Raw genomic sequence first — 18,663 nt, 5'->3', positions numbered from 1 at the left:
GGCGGCGTGTGATGGGGCACACCTGAAGGAAGTGGAGCCTCATTACCGCCGCTGTTTAAAAGCCCAACGCGCCTCTCCTCAGGAGACCGGTCTCTTCCCCGTGCATGCACACTGGTGTCCTCGTGGGTCCAGGAAGGGTGCGTTGAGGGACTCCCGCGCCACCAAGACGTGAGCTGCCGGACCCGCGATCCGGATGGGAACCGCACCCGTATACACGGCCGACGGGCCAGGATGCCGGGCCGTTCATCCCCTACCAGCGCCGCGGCCAACGAGAGAGACGCGGCCGCTAGGAGAAGCCGCCGCCCCTCGCGCCCCGGACCAAGGAGGGGAGCGCGTGCGGCCGCCGGACTCCGCCCCTTGCCTGGACCCTTCCTTGATGAACACTGCCCGACCTACACAAATCCCGCAGCACAACGAGGACACCAGATTCCCTGTTATTTTGGACACTTTCCCCCTTTTGGCCACTTTTATTCCCTTTGTTTTATGATTTCTGTTAATAAAAGCCTCTCCGAGGCCTGACGCCACGCCCACTGTGTCTGTCTTGTGCTCCTCCCGTGACACTGGTGGAGAATGCGGGCAGGCGGAGCCTAGACAGCGCAGTTGGGAAACGTCTGGTGACGTCACCCCCTCTCGCTTGCAAACGTTCGTGAGAACCCAGACTGGGACGGAGGAAAACTGGGGACAGCCTCCCAGCCACACAAGGGGTAAGTGACTTTTCCATTGTCATTTTACCCTGTGGTTGGTTGAGGCTGTTACTAAAACCCGGTTTCTCTGTCCCTGTTCTGGTGCGCTGCGAGAGGGAGGACCGCCCGGAGAGGAAGCCCCGCCCACTCCGACCGTTTGGAGCCTGGTTGAGGATGGTAGCACTCCCGTGTGGGTGGCGCCCTGGGGACGGGGATGTCGCTTGGGAGGGGGAATGTGACGAGTCAGCTGCCTCCTCCCTGATTGTCACCGGCACCCCGTCCTAAATCGCCGCCCTTCACCAGGCTCCCGACTGGAGTGGGTGTGTGAGAGGAGGGGCGCTGGACGAGTCAGGGCTGGCGGCGTGTGATGGGGCACACCTGAAGGAAGTGGAGCCTCATTACCGCCGCTGTTTAAAAGCCCAACGCGCCTCTCCTCAGGAGACCGGTCTCTTCCCCGTGCATGCACACTGGTGTCCTCGTGGGTCCAGGAAGGGTGCGTTGAGGGACTCCCGCGCCACCAAGACGTGAGCTGCCGGACCCGCGATCCGGATGGGAACCGCACCCGTATACACGGCCGACGGGCCAGGATGCCGGGCCGTTCATCCCCTACCAGCGCCGCGGCCAACGAGAGAGACGCGGCCGCTAGGAGAAGCCGCCGCCCCTCGCGCCCCGGACCAAGGAGGGGAGCGCGTGCGGCCGCCGGACTCCGCCCCTTGCCTGGACCCTTCCTTGATGAACACTGCCCGACCTACACAAATCCCGCAGCACAACGAGGACACCAGATTCCCTGTTATTTTGGACACTTTCCCCCTTTTGGCCACTTTTATTCCCTTTGTTTTATGATTTCTGTTAATAAAAGCCTCTCCGAGGCCTGACGCCACGCCCACTGTGTCTGTCTTGTGCTCCTCCCGTGACAACAGCATTTTGAAAAAAAATATTATATATATTAATTACATACATACGGCTCATATATAGTTGTCAGTCGGATTTAATGGGCGTGATTTATGGTAATTGAGAGTGAGCGTGCACGCGCGTCCCATTTACGACTGATTGGAATTCATTAACACACACACACATTTCACTATCACATCTGACGTTTACGAAGTTTTTGTGAATCAGGAGAATAATTTTCGGGAAGTTTTCTTTATGCGCAAATCACTCAGATATTTACTCGTATATTTACGAATGTTTCATGAATGAGACCCAATGAGTGTATTATTCAGCAATTTCACTTGCATTTGTTCCTTGTTAATTTTGGTCCTGTATATAATTAAGAAAATACAGTCTTAGGGCTCATGAATCAGTAAGTTATCATTATTGCATCACAGCTGCAGTAGTTTCATACAGTGTTTTCCAGAATAAGGCTGTTTTGAAATGTCTGTGAAGGCCGTGGCTGTCTGTGCCGCTGAGCCTGGCTTAGGACATGGCAATTTGATGGGTTTTAGTGAGTTCCTGTCCCCTGTGAGGAAACAAACATGCCTTTGTGAATACGGTCTGCTCCCAGGATGACGCTAGTGAGGGTCAAGGGCTGGATGTATTTTCCTCTCTTATATTCAGACAATACTAGCTGTACTGCCGATGCACTCTTTGATCCCGACAGTAAAGTTCCCATAAAAGTGCTGCTTTCCTCCGTCTTTCTCTGGTTGGATCCAGAATTCATGTCAAGTTATTTATCTGTCGTGTAGAATTTGCGTATTTAAACCTCCAAAACAACAAATCAGATGAATAATACTTTCAAAAGTGTAGGTGGTGTAAAATTTGTTTTGGAAAGTAAAAAAAAAAAAATACATATTTTATATATTAAAGTTTTCAGTATAATTTTTCTAAACATTTACATTTTTACTGTAGAAATATCATTAAAAATGAATAGTGTTAAAAACAAATTGCCTTGCAGACTAAAGTCAAATGAAATAATGTGATTAAATGTAATAATTATATCTGACATGTCACTGTCACACTGACAAATACTTTCACAGTGAATGGATGCATCTTGTCTTTTAATGGCTGTGTTGCTGTTTTCCCTGCAGAACGCTTTTGTGCAGCTTTCCCTGGCATACCGCAATGACAATTACACGCTGGAGTCGCGGCTGAAACAGGCGGAAAGGGAGCGCAACCTGACTGAGGAAAACACAGAGAAGGAACTGGAAGAATTTAAGAGCGCTCTCAAGGTCAGACCCCAATGTAAACAGCCCACTAAAACACACATGTTGGGAATAACTGGAATGTAACTAATTGTTGTTGGCGTCCCATTTCAGAACACTTTGTCACTGTGGCAAAACATGGAGCAGCGGGAGTTTTACCAGCATCTCTTAGAAACGTTCGCTGTTTTGCACCGCCTGACCAACCGCCTCTCCAGCCGGGCTGAAGTGGTGGGAGCTGTGAGACAGGTGAGATCCTGTCCACCACTAAATGTGTGGTCGCATTAACAAAACTTCAGGGATATTTCACAGGCAGAAAAAGTTGTGTTGCAATGTATAAAGCACAGCTCACACAGAAACTCCTGATCATGCAGATTACTATTGAAACTGAAACATTTTGTAAACCTCAATGACAAAAAAACGCACAGTGCTGCTCAATGCTTCTGCTTTTGGGTGTGAGTATAGTGTGATATAGTAAGGGTGTAATGTTTGCTTTTTTTCAGCACAAATATAATATAATCATCAAATATTCACAAAGTTAAGGTGCAATGTAAATAAATATAATCACTTTTGTAAACGTAGTCCATTTTCTTCTATCCAAACTGGAATCTTTTACAAATGTCATTAATGTAAAGTATAAATAAATTTGGTCCTAAAACTGAACCTTGCAGTATACCACATTTATATATTACTATACTGAACATACTGTTGTCTTTTGTTCAAATAACTACTTAACCAATCCAATACTATTCCTCTAACACCATATAATTGTAGCTTTAATAACAACATTGTATGATCAACTGTATCAAATGCTTTCTTTAAGTCAATAAACACACCTATTGTGTGTTTCTTATTGTCAGTTGCAATTACTATGTCCTCAACTATGTTCATGGTCGCAGAAGCTGTAGATCTACCTGGACAATATCCATACTGACTCTCGTTTAACAACTGTTTTTTTTCTTCTTCAATAAATTCATCTAATTTTTGCACAAAATTTTTTCAAGGACTGTAGAAAATTGAGATAACTAAATTAGTCTATAATTTGTAAACATATGCTTATCACCGTCTTTGTATAGTGGGACCACCTTTGCTACCTTCATCCTATTAGGGAAGATCCCTGTTTGAAATGAAAGATTAAATATGTAACTTAAAGGTTTAACAATACAATCAATGATTTTTCACACAATTAATTTCACTTAAATGGATACTCCACCCCAAAATGAAAATGTTGTCATTTATTCACTTACCCCCATGTCATTCCAAACCGTAAAACCGTCTTCGGAACACAACTCAAGATACTTTGGATGAAAACCGGGAGGCTTGTGACTGTCCCATAGACTGCCAAGTAAATTACACGTCAAGGTCCAGAAAAGTATGAAAGTATGCATAAAGTCGATCATTTCTCAACTTTTTGGTCTTGATAACCTGTCACATCACAGGCTTAATGTCATTGAATTTGTGACAGAAATTCAGAAATTATTTGTAGATACTTTGGAAATTGAGAAGTGCCATGAACTGAATCCTACTTGCCACAAAATGGTCTGTGATTTCTGTTATTCCTTTTTTTTTTTTTTCATGTGTGAACTTTAAAAATAGATCAGTTCGAGAGGTTTAATGGCAAACATGTTTAGATTAACTTCCGTCCATTCATTTCATGGTAAGCTGTTTTCCCACACAAGCAGTTTATTCAGCATAGTAAAGCCTCTTCTCCACTGACAACTTTTCAGAGCTTACTCTGGTCTGCAAAGCAGATTTGACCACAACTTTGTTATTGCTTGCTGAAATTGAGGCTAAAATCCAGTCATTTCTGGATCTGCGCAATTGTTTGTTTTTGTTTTTTTAATGTGAGGGCGAAAAAGCTTTCCATGCACATTGAACACATCTTTAAGTTTGTGATGTAAATTCACTGCACTGACAACTTTGAAAATGTCTTCTGTGGGAGATGCTTCATACATCTTACTGCTTTTGAAAGTGGACCTTCTTGCATCCAAAACTTTTTACATTTTGTCAATGTGACACTAGGTCTCGCTCAGCCCCCCATTTGATGTGCTCTGTTTTCATGAGAAAACTGTCCCTTGTCTTGGTGCTGTAGAGGGGCCACTAGTTGGGAATGTTTATTTTCCAGCAGATAAGATATGTTTGTGCTAGATTTAGCTAAGTGTCATGCCTGCCGTTAGGTTTAATGTGCAAGCCAAAGTAAACCAAGTGAACAGAAAAGGCCTCAGCGGTAGATCTGTAGCAAGTGGCGACACTATTAATAATAAGCCCTGCATGAGTTCACTGCAAGTATTGTATCATTACCTCAGATTGCCATGCCTTTCTTTTGCATCCCATAATTTAATAATGACCGGTGATACAAATATTTTTGGGGTTACTGTTGCTGGCTCAGAATGATCATCTTATTAATGTCCTGAAAACTCATCATCATTCTTTTAACAACAAATGCAGTTTGTTAAAGTGCCCCTATTAAGGTTCATATTTTGGTTTTGGGAGTCCCCAACAAAATGTTAACATGCATGCAAGGTCAAAAGTATGACACTTTAATTTAACACTTTAATTAACCCTTTGTCTTATAAAATGCATTTATTTGTACCTTACTTGCTCAGCGAATCCCAAATGATTCGCTCAACGAATAATTTTTCCAAACCCCTGCTTTGCATGAAACTAATCTGTGGTGGGTTGCCAAATGCTCCTATTTTAGTGTCATTTGCCCGTAATGCCTGATAAAGCAGTGTTTGTGAGTGCAGTGCTGCATTGTGTACAGAGTTATCGGGAATACCACTATTTTACCGCTACAAAAGGTGACACCTAGTGTAAATGAATGAATTAGCTTTTTCATTCAGACCAACACGAAAAGACCGACAAGTGGGTGGGAAATATGCCAATGTTTCATGTTGATGTCCCTGAATCAACATCCTTCTGTTCCAAAAAAAAAGCATGAACCAGAAATGTAGCAGCTAAAATGGCATTTTTTGGTGGAGATAAATCATTAGATTTTAAGAATATCATCTTGTTTTGCCACAGTGTGAAGAAAGCAATTTTAATTAAATCTAGGCCATGGAAGACTTTGAGACCAATGAGAAGCCTCTGCCAACTGGTAATAATAGACTGAATACACAATTATTAGGCAGAAATCTTACTATACCTTGTGACCACTTACTTAATCTATTGGGCAAACTTCACGTCACACATACTATTCATGAGAGAATCCAATATTAACTGTTTCTATCATCCTGTTATGCACATTTTGAAGTTAATTCACAAAACTTTTACGTTTGCTTAGGTTGGTTTTTGACTTGTGCGAAAAGGGTGATGCAAATAATGAGAGATGCCGAATAAATTCCTCCATGAGCATCAAAAAAAAAAAAAGTCATGTGACTCAACCAACAAACCGATCTCATCCCACAGCATCTGAAATGTTGTTATGGTCATTGTGAAATGCCCGAGCAAAGTCTGTTATCAAAGTAATTCTGTATAATATCCTCCCAGAACTGTCCTACATGACTGCATTCCCAGGCAGAAGCCTCCGAATACAACGAACACATTTTCTTTTGTTTCATCTGCTCATTCTGAGGTGCAAGTAATTTATTGTATATGAAAAATTTAAATTCATTGGTTTATCCTCATTTTTTTTTTATTGCCAGTTTGTCATCAGAAAGTGACAATTTGTGTTCTCTTTGACTCAATGGATTGAAATGGGCCTTATTTGCTTATGTTTTATGCAATAATTCCAATTCTGAACATGTTAAATTGTCAAATTTGGATGGAAACCTGGCTATTTTGCCCCGACTAAACCACTGTCCATTCATTTAGAAACACAGGTGCTGGTCATATAATTAGAATATCATCAAAAAGTTGATTTCTTTAAATTATTCTATTCAAAAAGTGAAACTTGTATATTATATTCATTCATTACAAACAGACTACACACAGACTGATATATTTCAAATATTTATCATAATGTTTGATGATTATAACTGACATCTAAGGAAAATCCCAAATTCAGTATCTCAGAAAATTAGAATATTACTTAAGACCAATACAAAGAAAAGGATTTTTAGAAATCTTGGCCAACTGAAAGTATGAATGTGAAAAGTACGAGCATGTACAGCACTCAATACTTAGTTGGGGCTCCTTTTGCCTGAATTATTGCAGCAATGCGGCGTGGCATGGAGTCGATCAGTCTGTGGCACTGCTCAGATGTTATGAGAGCCCAGGTTGCTCCGATAGCGGCCTTCAGTTCTTCTGCATTCTTGGGTCTGGCATATCACATCATCCTCTTCACAATACCCCATAGATTTTCTATGGGGTTAAGGTCAGGCGAGTTTGCTGGTCAATTAAGAACAGCGATACCATGGTCCTTAAACCAGGTAGTGGTAGCTTTTACACTGTGTGCAGGTGCCAAGTCCTGCTGGAAAATTATATCTGCATCTCCATAAAGTTGGTCAGCAGCAGGAAGCATGAAGTGCTTTAAAACTTCCTGGTTTACAGTTGTGTTGACCTTAGACCTCAGAAAACACAATGGACCAACACCAGCAGATGACATGGCACTGCAAACCATCACTGACTGTTGAAACTTTACACTGCACCTCAAGCAACGTGGATTGTGTGCCTCTCCTCTCTTCCTCCAGACTCCGGGACCCTGATTTCCAAAAGAAATGCTAAATTTACTTTTATCAAAGAACATAACTTTAGACCACTCAGCAGCAGTGCAGTCCTTTTTGAAGTGAGATGCTTCTGACTCTGTCTGTTGTTGAAGAGTGGCTTGACACAAGGAATGTGACAGCTGAAATTCATGTCTCGCATACGTCTGTGCATAGTGGTTCTTGAAGCACTGACTCCAGCTGCAGTCCACTCTTTTTGAATCTCCCCCACATTTTTAATGGGCTTTGTTATCCCTATTGCCTGTACACTTTTTTTTTCTACCACATCTTTTCCTTCCCTTCGCCTCTCTATTAATGTGCTTGGACACAGAGCTCTGTGAACAGCAAGCCTCTTTTGCAATGACCTTTTGTGTCTTGCCCTCCTTGTGCAAGATGTCAGTGGTCGTCTTTTGGACAACTATAAAGTCAGCATTCTTCCCCATGATTGTGTAGCCTACAGAACTAGACTGAGAGACCATTTAAAGCCTTTGCAGGTGTTTTGAGTTAATTATCTGATTAGAGTGTGGCACCAGGTGTCTTCAATATTGAACCTTTTCACAATATTCTAATTTTCTGAGATCCTGAATTTGAGATTTTCCTTAGTTGTCAGTTATAATCATCAAAATTAAAACATTTAAAAAAAATATCAGTCTGTGTGTAATATGAATGAATATAATATACAAGTTTCACATTTTGAATGGAATTAGGGAAATAAATAAACTTTTTGATGATATACTAATTATATGAACAGCACCTGTAGGCTTGAGTTTTGGTTATTTCCCTTTGATTATACAGGGTCATGAATAGTTCAGCAGGTTTAGATGTCATTGATCTTTGAAGGATGTTGATCCAAGACATGTCCTGCTTGGATAAATTACATTGTGCATGATAATTCCATGATGTCCTGAATGCTACTGTTAGTGAGACCCAAAAAACCCAGTGGCCTAGAGATTAAGAGAACAATGTGGTTTGTGCATACGATCATTTTTAACCCTTGCTTTGTCCGTGGCAGGAGAAGAGAATGAACAAGGCCACTGAGGTGATGATGCAGTATGTGGAGAATCTGAAGCGGACGTATGAGAAGGACCATGCTGAGCTGATGGAGTTTAAGAAGCTTGCCAGCCAGAACTCCACCCGCTGTAATGCAGGATCAGTGGACACTGGAGGTAAACAAACCACAGTTGTCCACTCCCCTCCAGCCTGCCAATACATTCCTGCTTATGTTTTATCTCTTACCATATCTTATGTGTTTCATGCAGAGGATGGTGTTCCACGTACATCAAGATCCATGTCTGTGCAATTGGGAAGGGTAGGCAAAAGTCTTTGGCTAAAGGATTTAAAATAATCCAACACCTCTGGAGACCCTGGTCCTATGATGTTATAGCGGAACCTTTTTGAAAAATGTTAAAGTACTTCCAAATCTGTATGAGTTTCTTCCTTCTGTTGAGCAAAAAAATAAATAAAATAAAAATAAATGAGATATATATATATATATATATATATATATATATATATATATATATATATATATATTAGTGGTGGGCCGTTATCGCCGTTAACGTGCTGCGTTAACGCAAGACTCTTATCGGGCGATAAAAAAAAATATCGCCGTTAATCTATTCTCAAAGTTGGGTTGGGAGCTGGGTCTATAGGAAGCAAGCTATGATGACTTTCACCTTGATATTTTATATAACTGACTCACTGAGGACAGCCTAAAAAGATGTTCAGGACAGTTTAAGGGCCACTGCTGCGCATCGTCACGAAAGCTTATCTTTCTCACGTGTTGTTTAGCCGTACCGCTTGCCAATTTAAATATAAAAGCATCCAAAAACTATACGCGGAAAAGCAGAACAGAGTAGCGCGTGCCGATAGGTGCGCACGGGAGAGAGAGCCGCGTATCACTGACAGCGACACTGAACCGAGCTCTCTGCTGCAAAGTTCACTTCGAAGTTCCTCCTGCACCCGAACGAACAAATGCAAATCACAGTTTGAACAAACAAAAAGATGTGAAAGAGCCCAATTCAACACCATGGTGTTCTGGTGTTCAGGGCTCGCGCAGAGAAAGGCGCCTCAAAACACTAGAACATCGAATTTGCTTATTTTTGCACTTGTGCCGACAAATACATACAAAATATGTCAAAATATCCACCTTGGAAATTATGCTCGAAAAAACTGTCAGTTATTTCTTAAGTGAAAGTAAACATTTGTGTATTATAAAAATGGGATGTGTATTATATTGGATGCGTTCATCGTCTCTTAAAGTGACCGCGCCTAATTTAGCTACTGGCTGCTGTAATGTTAATCCAAGAAAATGAAAGAAAATCACTCACTGCTCTTGACTGAATTTCTTTGTAGTTTTAACAGTCAAACCAAAAATTATTCAGAAACCAGATATAATTTTTGATATATATACCAAAACTGTAATAATGTGAGAAATGTTGAAGGTGTCTGAATAAATGTAGGCCTGATTGTATATTTCATTTTTACATTGAAGACTATCCAGTGCTATTATTAGGTATCTGTACCTTGACACCTACAAACTTGAAAAAAAAAACTTAAACATTGGTGTGAAACAGGAGTAATGTTGTTTGCACCTTGTGCAATGTGGAATTAGTTTACAGCTTTTTCAAGCACTTTGTGATACATTTTGGAAACAGGAGATGAGCCCCTTTTCTAATGCACCACCTAGCTTAATAAACCCCTTCTCAAAGACTTACTGTTTGTCAATTTTATTTGGGTAACACATATTCTGAATGCCTTCGGCAGAATTCGAATGAGCCATTTTAATCTAGATTAATCTAGATTAATTTCAAGATCACAGTGAGATTAATCTAGATTGAAAAAAATAATCTATGCCCACCTCTAATATATATAAAAACAGTTGATGGTAGTCATTGACTTACCCTAACCCTAACCCTAACCCATGGAAGTCAAGGGCTACCATCAACTGTTTGGTTACCAGCATTTGTCTAAAAATCATCTTTTGTGTTCAAGAGAATAATGAAACTTTTTAAAGGTTTGGAACAAGTGGAGGAGGATTCAATTTTTGGGTAACCTATCCCTTTAAAAAAAAACTTGAAATGATTTGAAGAGTGCAGTCGCAACTAAAATAGGACGTTTAAAAGCCAGTAGCCTGTAGTTTGATTAAATTGGCCTGCAAGTCAGGTCTAGGAGGACGTTTTCATTTGTAAAAACATTTTAGTCTCTTCTGCTCACCAACAGTACAAACAGCTGAAAATAGTAATATTGTGAAATATTAGTATAATATCAAGTAAATATTTTCTATTGTAATACATTTTTAAATATGGTTCATTCCTGTGATGCAAAGCAGAATTTTCATCATCATTACTCCACCCATCAGTGTTGCATGATCCTTCAGAAATTTAATTTGCTGCTCAGGATTTATTTCTTGTAATACCAGCGACAAATACATTAAATAAATAATAATTTCACTGACCAAACATTTGACATTTTGTAAATGACTTCAAAGCTGGAACAGTAACATGGACTAAAAGCAACAAGTGTTGGATTTTTTACTTCTATGGCTCTTAAGAAAACCTCTTATATTGATAAAAAAAAATAATAAAACAATGTGTTCGCTTTTCCTCTGTAAATGGATACATCAATCTGAAGTACCTGTAACATCGCATCTTTCAGAACCTTTTTAATCTCCAGATAATCATATAGCCAGCTCAAGAACCCTATATTGGCAAAAATATGGTTATTACTGTGAAATATATGATTGCTGAACCTAAGTTGCTGCAAACAGCCATTTAAAATCCTGTATTTTGTAATATTGTACCAATAACATCCATAACACAGATCAGAGATGCAGAGAATGTGCCCATCTTCACATAAAATGTATTTCTCTCTGTCTCTCTCTCTCTCTCTTCCTCTCTCTCTCTCTCTATCTCTCTCTCTCTCTTTCTAAGGCTGTCCCCAGACGAAGAGTCAGTGTGGCTGTAGTTCCCAAGTTTAATCCGCTGAACATCCCCGGGCAGACGCCAGCCGCTGCTGGCTCTAATGTTGCAGTCGGTGCACTTCCTGTGGTGGTGAGTCCTATCTCACACACACTGCCTAGTCAGCTGTTATGTTGTAGTCTGTCAGCAGCCTCATGTAACTAATGATGCTTTATCTTTAAGTTTCCTACATGTGGCATTTTATCAAGGTCACCATTTGAGGCCAAAGCCATTCATCAGAATGAGACATTGAGGATTTTTTTTACCGAGTCTGTTCTAATGTTGTTTTTAGTGTGAGGCGAGCACCATTAAGAACGGCAGTTCCTCAGACCCTACACATCATGATGTGCCTGACAAATCGTGAGTAATTGCCTTTCTTGATTCTGTGCCGCCACATTCCTCAAAATGTGTACATGAGCACACATTCATCAAATAATGCTTGAAAATGTCTTCTTTGACATCCTCTGTTTCTTTAAAATAATGGATCAAATTAAGCCTTATCAAAAGATATGCATCTGGAGAGTGTTGCATGTTTATGTGGCAGATAGGAAACCCACCTGAATACGTTTATTCACCAGCATTCTTTAAAATAAAGGATTTTAAAGGGAGTTTTCACACTGATGCCCTAGAAGAGCCATTTTTGTTACTCGAAAGAGCCTTTATCCTAGAATATTTTTTATGTGAAGAACTTAATTAAACTTCCCATTATCTTATTTTCTTAATGAAATCCTGTTGTTGTTTTTTTCATTCTAATTTTGGAGGACTGATTCCAAAAATAGTGCCTGTTTTGATGTAGCACGTCACACTTTCTCAGAAAATAGTATGTGCATTTGAAAGCAGCTTTCGGCAACTATTCATATGTATTGTATTATCTTTTAAACACCCGAAAAACTGCCATAAAGACGTGACTCCTATCTTGCTTTGAGCAAAGATACAACTATGCTTGTTACTACCACTACCAGCAACTAGTTAAGAGACCCTAAAATAAAGTTTTACCTTATATTTTGAACTTTTGAGCATTTTAGGCCTTTTTTATTTATTTTAAATTTTTTGAAAATTAGCATAATTTTTTTTAAAGATACAGGGCTGTGCAATATATAATTTTTTCCCCACTATAAATACCCTTTTTTGCAGTGGAAAGGTTGCGTGGATGTTTTAAAGGCTCTTCGTGGAACCACAGATACCAATAAAGTACCTTTTATTTTAAAAAGAGTACACCAAGACGCATGGCCCTTTTGGAGGATTATAACTAAAACAACCTTCTCGGTTTTTTTTTTGTGTGCTTATAATAGCACACAAATCCCATCTGCAGTCAACTTTATATCCTATTTTGTATCCTAAACATTTAGATGGGAAGGTTTGACAAAAACCGGTCATCGGTGTCTGACTCTACATTTTTTTTAGCAAGATAAGGCGAAGAGATTGTCACTGTACAGTCAAATCTAAATACTGGGTTTTAACTCCAAGACCGAAAGACAGATGATAACAATCTAGTAATGTGTGTGCTGTTCTAGAACGAGTGATGTTTAAGGCCCTCCCAAAGGACCTGTTTTAACATCTCATGTCTCACTTCTGTCAGAGTTGCAGTGGCATGTGTGCCATGTGACATTTAAGTCTCTCCAATAGGGCAGAGGTTATTATTATATTATTATAACTCGTGGTTATGAATGAAGAGAGCCAATTCTGTAGTTCCCACACATCTGCGTGATGGCAGTTTTTTATTGTTCCATCCCTGTCTCTTCTTTCCTATGTGAAACAAAGCAGTGGAAACCCTCTGACGGAGCAGGAAAGTGAAGCAACGCCAACCAAAGTTGTCTGCAGTCCAGAGAAGATTACAGAAGAGCTAAAAGCCAAGATTGAAGAAGAAGCGTATAACAGAGGGTAACGCCCTTGGCACTACTGAATGCTTAAACCTGTGTGACCGTGCACATGAAACAGCAAACTGTTGTTTAAGTCTGTTCAGATGACTACTTGTATCACGCAAGTTGCATAATTACAAAAAAATTCTCAGGAAATTGCCTTTTTTTATCACTTCTTTTGAAAACCAAGTTAATAATCCTTGAGGAAAATTGGTAAACAACGTAGTAAAATGCTTTCAGATTATTCAGATTAGTTGTCAACAAATATGGGTTTTCCAAAAGGCGATTTTGAAACCATATACCCTCACTCTAAACGCTTTAGATTGGGGATTACATATAGAGTAGGATTAAGGGATCTAAAATATGTTCATAAGGCATTCATATCAATAGTGAACAGTGTTTCCTAATCTAAAGTGTTAACAGTATTTAAAAATAAATGTCATAAAGACAATGGGATTTCCCCAATATTTTGATTAGCGGTCAACAAATATTATTTTCAACTATTGAGCTTGATGAAGGCAATATACCGTATTTTCCGGACTATAAGTCACACCTGAGTATAAGTCGCATCAGTCCAAAAACAGCTCATGATGAGGAAAAAAAACATATATAAGTCGCACTGGACTATAAGTCACATTTATTTAGAACCAAGAACCAAGAGAAAACATTACAGTCTTTAGCCGCGAGAGGGCGCTTCAGTGTAGACTACAGGAGCACTGAGCAGCATAGAGCGCCCTCTGGTGGCTGGAGACGGTAATGTTTTCTCTTGGTTCATTTCTCTTGGTTCATGTCAAATTAATTTTGATAAATAAGTCGCACCTGACTATAAGTCGCAGGACCAGCCAAACTATGAAAAAAGTGCGACTTATAGTCCGTAAAAAATACGGTACTATACAGTATAATTTATATAGGTCTATTCTTGACACTCTTCACACACAATATAAGGGAACACTCATTTTCCAACTCCCCCAGAGTTAAACAGTAGAGTTTTACCGTTTTCTATTCCATTCAGCCGATCTCTGGGTCTGGTGGTAGCACTTTTAGCTTAGCTTAGCATAGATCATTGAATCTGATTAGACCATTAGCATCTCGCTCAAAAATGACCAAAGAGTTTCTAGATTTTTCCTATTTAAAACTTGACACTTCCATAGTTCCATCGTGTAGTAAGACCGACGGAAAATGAAAAGTTGTGATTTTCTAGGCCGATATGGCTGTGAACTATACTCTCATTCCTGCGTAATAATTAAGGAACTTTGCTGCTGTGCCAGGGGTGCAGAAGGTGCAGTGATATTACGCAGAAAATAGTCCCCAGCTAGTTTGTGTGGTTGGGGACTATTTTCAGGTGCTACGTAATATCGCTACGCCTTCTGCACCCATGGTACGCCAGCAAAGTTCCTTTCAACTCACTGTAGACAACATTAATAGACATTCTTGAAAATGATTTTATGCAATAAATATATTTTTATTTATAAAATCCGCTTCTGCTGTATACTAAGTAACAGAAATTGACTTGACTGTAGATACCAAGAAGGACTAAAGAGGTCTAAAGAACTTCAGGAGCTGAAGGAGGAGGAAGAGAGAGCAGAAGAGAAGCAGAAGGACTCTGAGGAGGAAGCAAGAGGAAATACTGATAAAGACAGGAAGGCTAATAGGTAACTGACTTCAAAATGTCTGCCTGTCAAATGATTGTCAATGAATCCGTAGTCATGTCTTTGTCCTTGCAGCAGGTTTGAGGAGGCATTAGAGGTCCTTGACCGGATATTCCCAAAATTTTTCAGACGAAATCGAGTGTTTTGGATCGTCCTCACTCTGTTTTTTGCTTCATTCATTCTTGTCAATGTCATAAGCTTCTTCAGTAACCGCAGCAGTGAGAGCGGAGACACGTCTGCCATCCCAGGCAAAAAGAAGTTTTTCGGATTGAATGTAGGGTCAAAGACCCCTGCCCCAGAATGACTTTATTCTCACCCATCACAGAGAGACAGATTAACACAGCTCAGATTGTTTCTACCAGTCTTTCACACTGCATTTAGAAAACAGCAGAACTACTTGTTATTGTTTAGGGACCAATTGTACTTAGATGAGAAATCAGATTTGCTTTGTAAACTAAATTGATGAGTTATAATACTTGAGGTTGGGATTCTTGTCACGGTTGATATGATTATACCACTCGAACCTTATGATTTAACTTCTCAGGTTTTGTGAAATATATTTGATGATATATTTAGTACAATATTTAATACAACCTTTGGTACAGTATGTTTTAAAGTCTTTGCAGTTGTTTATGTTGTTTATTTGAATTGACATTCCAAGGTAGATCCTAAAGTGCAATATTTAGCGACTGCTAGTTGACGGTTGTGTGGGGTTGTGCCTTCAGAGCACTGGTTTTAATAGTTCACAATTTTGAAGAGCACTTTTAACTAGCATGAGAGCATTCATATTTGCACATGTGTGCTTGTGTTTACTGTTGTGCCACTTCACCTTGTAATAAAGGTGTTTGAAAATCACATGTTTTTTTCTAGAGTACATTTCCTATTTATTGCATAGTAGAGCATAAAGATTTAGTATCTCATAAATTTGACCTGACAATTTTTATGTAATCATTTAACCAAAGCATTTTTTTTTCTATGAGGTGGAAATGGAAACTACATAGTGATCAGTTTCTCATTACGATTGGCATTTTATGTTAGAATTATAGTTGTTTTTTTTAATTATGACTTTCCATAATCGTAACATAACCTATATGGTAGGAATGAGCTTATAATAAATGTTCAACTTTTTATGAATTTATCTAATATCTTTCTTTAAATGTCATACTTATGGTTTTTCATCTATTTTGACATGTCATAACTTAATATCTCATCATTTTGAAGACATAATTGACATCTTATTACCAACTTTTTCTTTTAAATTTTGACATATCTCATTGAACTTTGTCAATTTTACGACTTTTAAATACATTTTTCCCCTGCAAATTCATATTTCTGTAATAAAGAGTTAAGTTCAATAAATGGTACCATAATTGTATGAAATATATATATATATATGTTATAACATTAAACAAATAAACTTTTGTTTTCTCCGTAATGAAAGAAAATTCAGGTTTTGCTAATGAGAATGAATTATGTGATTAATTTTTTTAATTAAATTAAATGTCATAGTGCACAAAAAAAAGAAAGAAAAATATATATATACATACTTAAAAAAAAAAAGATTATTTTCTGATTATTGGGACAAAATGTTCTTGAAGTTTCATATATTTCAAAATATGGTCATGCACTTGACACAACATCAACCAATATTGCTCTAATAAAATGTACTTTCCACAAAAATGTGCTAATTTTTTCAAAGTCTCTTCCTGGTATTGAGATGATGATTGTGTGTCTGTGTGTGTGTATTGTTTGGAGAAATGTTTTGCCGGAAGTGGGACAGAGCTGTGTCTGCCTTCTGTCACAGGAAGTTCGATGGACATCAGCCTGTTAATAAGAAAGCACAAGGGAACAGGAGGAAATTGTCCATTTAAGAGACCAAAGCCGAACAAACAACCCAAGAAGTCCCAGAGATCAGAGCACATCATCTATCTAGTGATCTTCATAAACAACAGGGAATCAATCCAACTTAACAGGAATCATAGACCTGCTTTCCCACAAACTCCCTGCTACAAAAAGATGAATTTCACATCAAATAAAAAGTCACTGAAAATACCGTAAATTACTAAAAGTGTTCTGTCACTTTATCTGTAAATATATATATTTATTTGGTTTTAAATCAAAGAATTTGAAAGAAATTATGTTATCGGAATATGTCTGATGTAACAACAATAAAAATAAGAATTTACACAGAAATTGATACTGACACCAAACATTCCATGCCTAATTATTTGCGTTAATGAACTGGATTAAATGAAGTACAATGTCTGTAATTGTGTTTGTTTTTCTTCTATACAGCCCTGGGAGACTTTCGCTTGTCTCCTGCTTCTTCAATCTCTAGTGTCTCAATATCTCACTTTGCCATTGTATCAGAGCGAGTAGTCAGAGATTTCTAAATGAACTCAAATAGTTCTCATCAGTTTCATCCAAGACAAAATTATTTGAGCTGCTCTTATAGTCTTACTATCTGTGATCTATTAAAGCCTGTTTCCACCACATAAGATCATTTCTTCCAACATAACTGACATAAAAAGTTACAATTATGAGATACTAATTCAGAGTTATAAAACAAAATTCAAAATTATGAGATAAAACTTCATACTTGTCAAAAGTAATGATTTTATCTTGACCTTTTATCTAATAATATTTAACTTTGATCTCACAATTATTTCTCATAATTAAGACTTTGATTAGATTAGATTCAACTTTAATGTCATTGCACATGTAAGGTACAAGGCAACGAAATGCAGTTAGCATCTAACCAGAAGTGCAATAAGCAGTAAGTACAGGATATACAGTGTCTGACGATCTGTGACAAATGTACAATAAATATACATATTTACAAGGCATGCACTATGGACATCATTTACAGATTTTTAAATACTATCAGCATGATAGATGTACTGTGAACATACTTTACAGATGGATTATGTAATAAGTGTATCTATACTATAAGCAGAAACTATATACATCATTTACACTAGTTTCTCTCAAGTATTATATTTTATCTTATAATTTGATAAATCTGATTATAATTTTGACTTCGCATCTCAATTTTGTTTTTTTAATGTCGGAATTGTCTTTTTATCTCATAATTTCTTTTATGTCACAATTCTGACTTATGTCATTTAAAAAGGAATTATTTTATTTTTATTTATTAATCTTTTGGTGGAGAAAATGTGTCTCCATAAAGTTCAATACAATCATAATTTCAACGTTTTGTCATTATTTGGCCTTTTTAACTTATCATTTCAAATTCAGAATGACTTATAATGTCACAAAGCATGATTTTTTCTTATTAAAAAAAAAGGAATTGGCCTTTGATGGTGATATGATCAGTTTATTTTATAATTTGGGTTAAGTCATGATAACAAATAATGACATTTTGATCTCATTATTGTTTGGCATAATTATGATTTACCAAAGCATATTTTTTTCTTAACTTCCCTTGTGTTCATCTCATAATTGTGACTCTTTATGTCATAATTTTAATTCTATTATATTATGATTTACCAAAACCCCCTTTTTTACTTGTGGGAAATTAACTGGTTTCAGGAACTTAGAAAAGAACCTGGAACATTTCTCTGGCTTCTGGATTTCCTGCCATAGGTTATGGATTATGCTCCTCTGCTTGCTATGACACAGCGGATGGAAAGGTTGATTGTGTGGTGCAGTGCGTCAGCAGGTCCTCTGTCATCACCGGTGTTTTCATGGTGAAAACATTCTCGCCTTGGC

The 18,663-nt window shown here is 38.3% G+C and overlaps 1 protein-coding gene across 4 annotated transcripts in view; it reads left to right on the top strand.

Moving 5' to 3' along the window:
• Positions 1–15,797, top strand: part of LOC113106469 (protein MRVI1-like) — a 52,764-nt gene extending 36,967 nt beyond the window's left edge. For 3 of the 4 annotated variants that reach the window (XM_026268413.1, XM_026268415.1, XM_026268414.1), the window contains 9 exons: positions 2,711–2,851; positions 2,939–3,070; positions 8,477–8,630; positions 8,724–8,773; positions 11,397–11,516; positions 11,716–11,783; positions 13,185–13,304; positions 14,803–14,934; positions 15,007–15,235. In XM_026268413.1, the coding sequence (XP_026124198.1) occupies positions 2,711–2,851; positions 2,939–3,070; positions 8,477–8,630; positions 8,724–8,773; positions 11,397–11,516; positions 11,716–11,783; positions 13,185–13,304; positions 14,803–14,934; positions 15,007–15,235 (1,146 nt within the window). Of the gene's footprint in view, positions 1–2,710; positions 2,852–2,938; positions 3,071–8,476; positions 8,631–8,723; positions 8,774–11,396; positions 11,517–11,715; positions 11,784–13,184; positions 13,305–14,802; positions 14,935–15,006 lie in introns of all 4 variants that reach the window. The other variant, XM_026268412.1, reaches the window with a different exon arrangement.
• The last annotated feature ends 2,866 nt before the right edge of the window (positions 15,798–18,663 follow it).

The sequence above is a fragment of the Carassius auratus genome, chromosome 7 (genome assembly GCF_003368295.1).
Source record: "Carassius auratus strain Wakin chromosome 7, ASM336829v1, whole genome shotgun sequence".
NCBI classification, from domain to species: domain Eukaryota; kingdom Metazoa; phylum Chordata; class Actinopteri; order Cypriniformes; family Cyprinidae; genus Carassius; species Carassius auratus.
The sequence above is the reverse complement of the archived record's forward strand: the minus strand, read 5'-3'. Positions and strand labels throughout refer to the sequence as shown.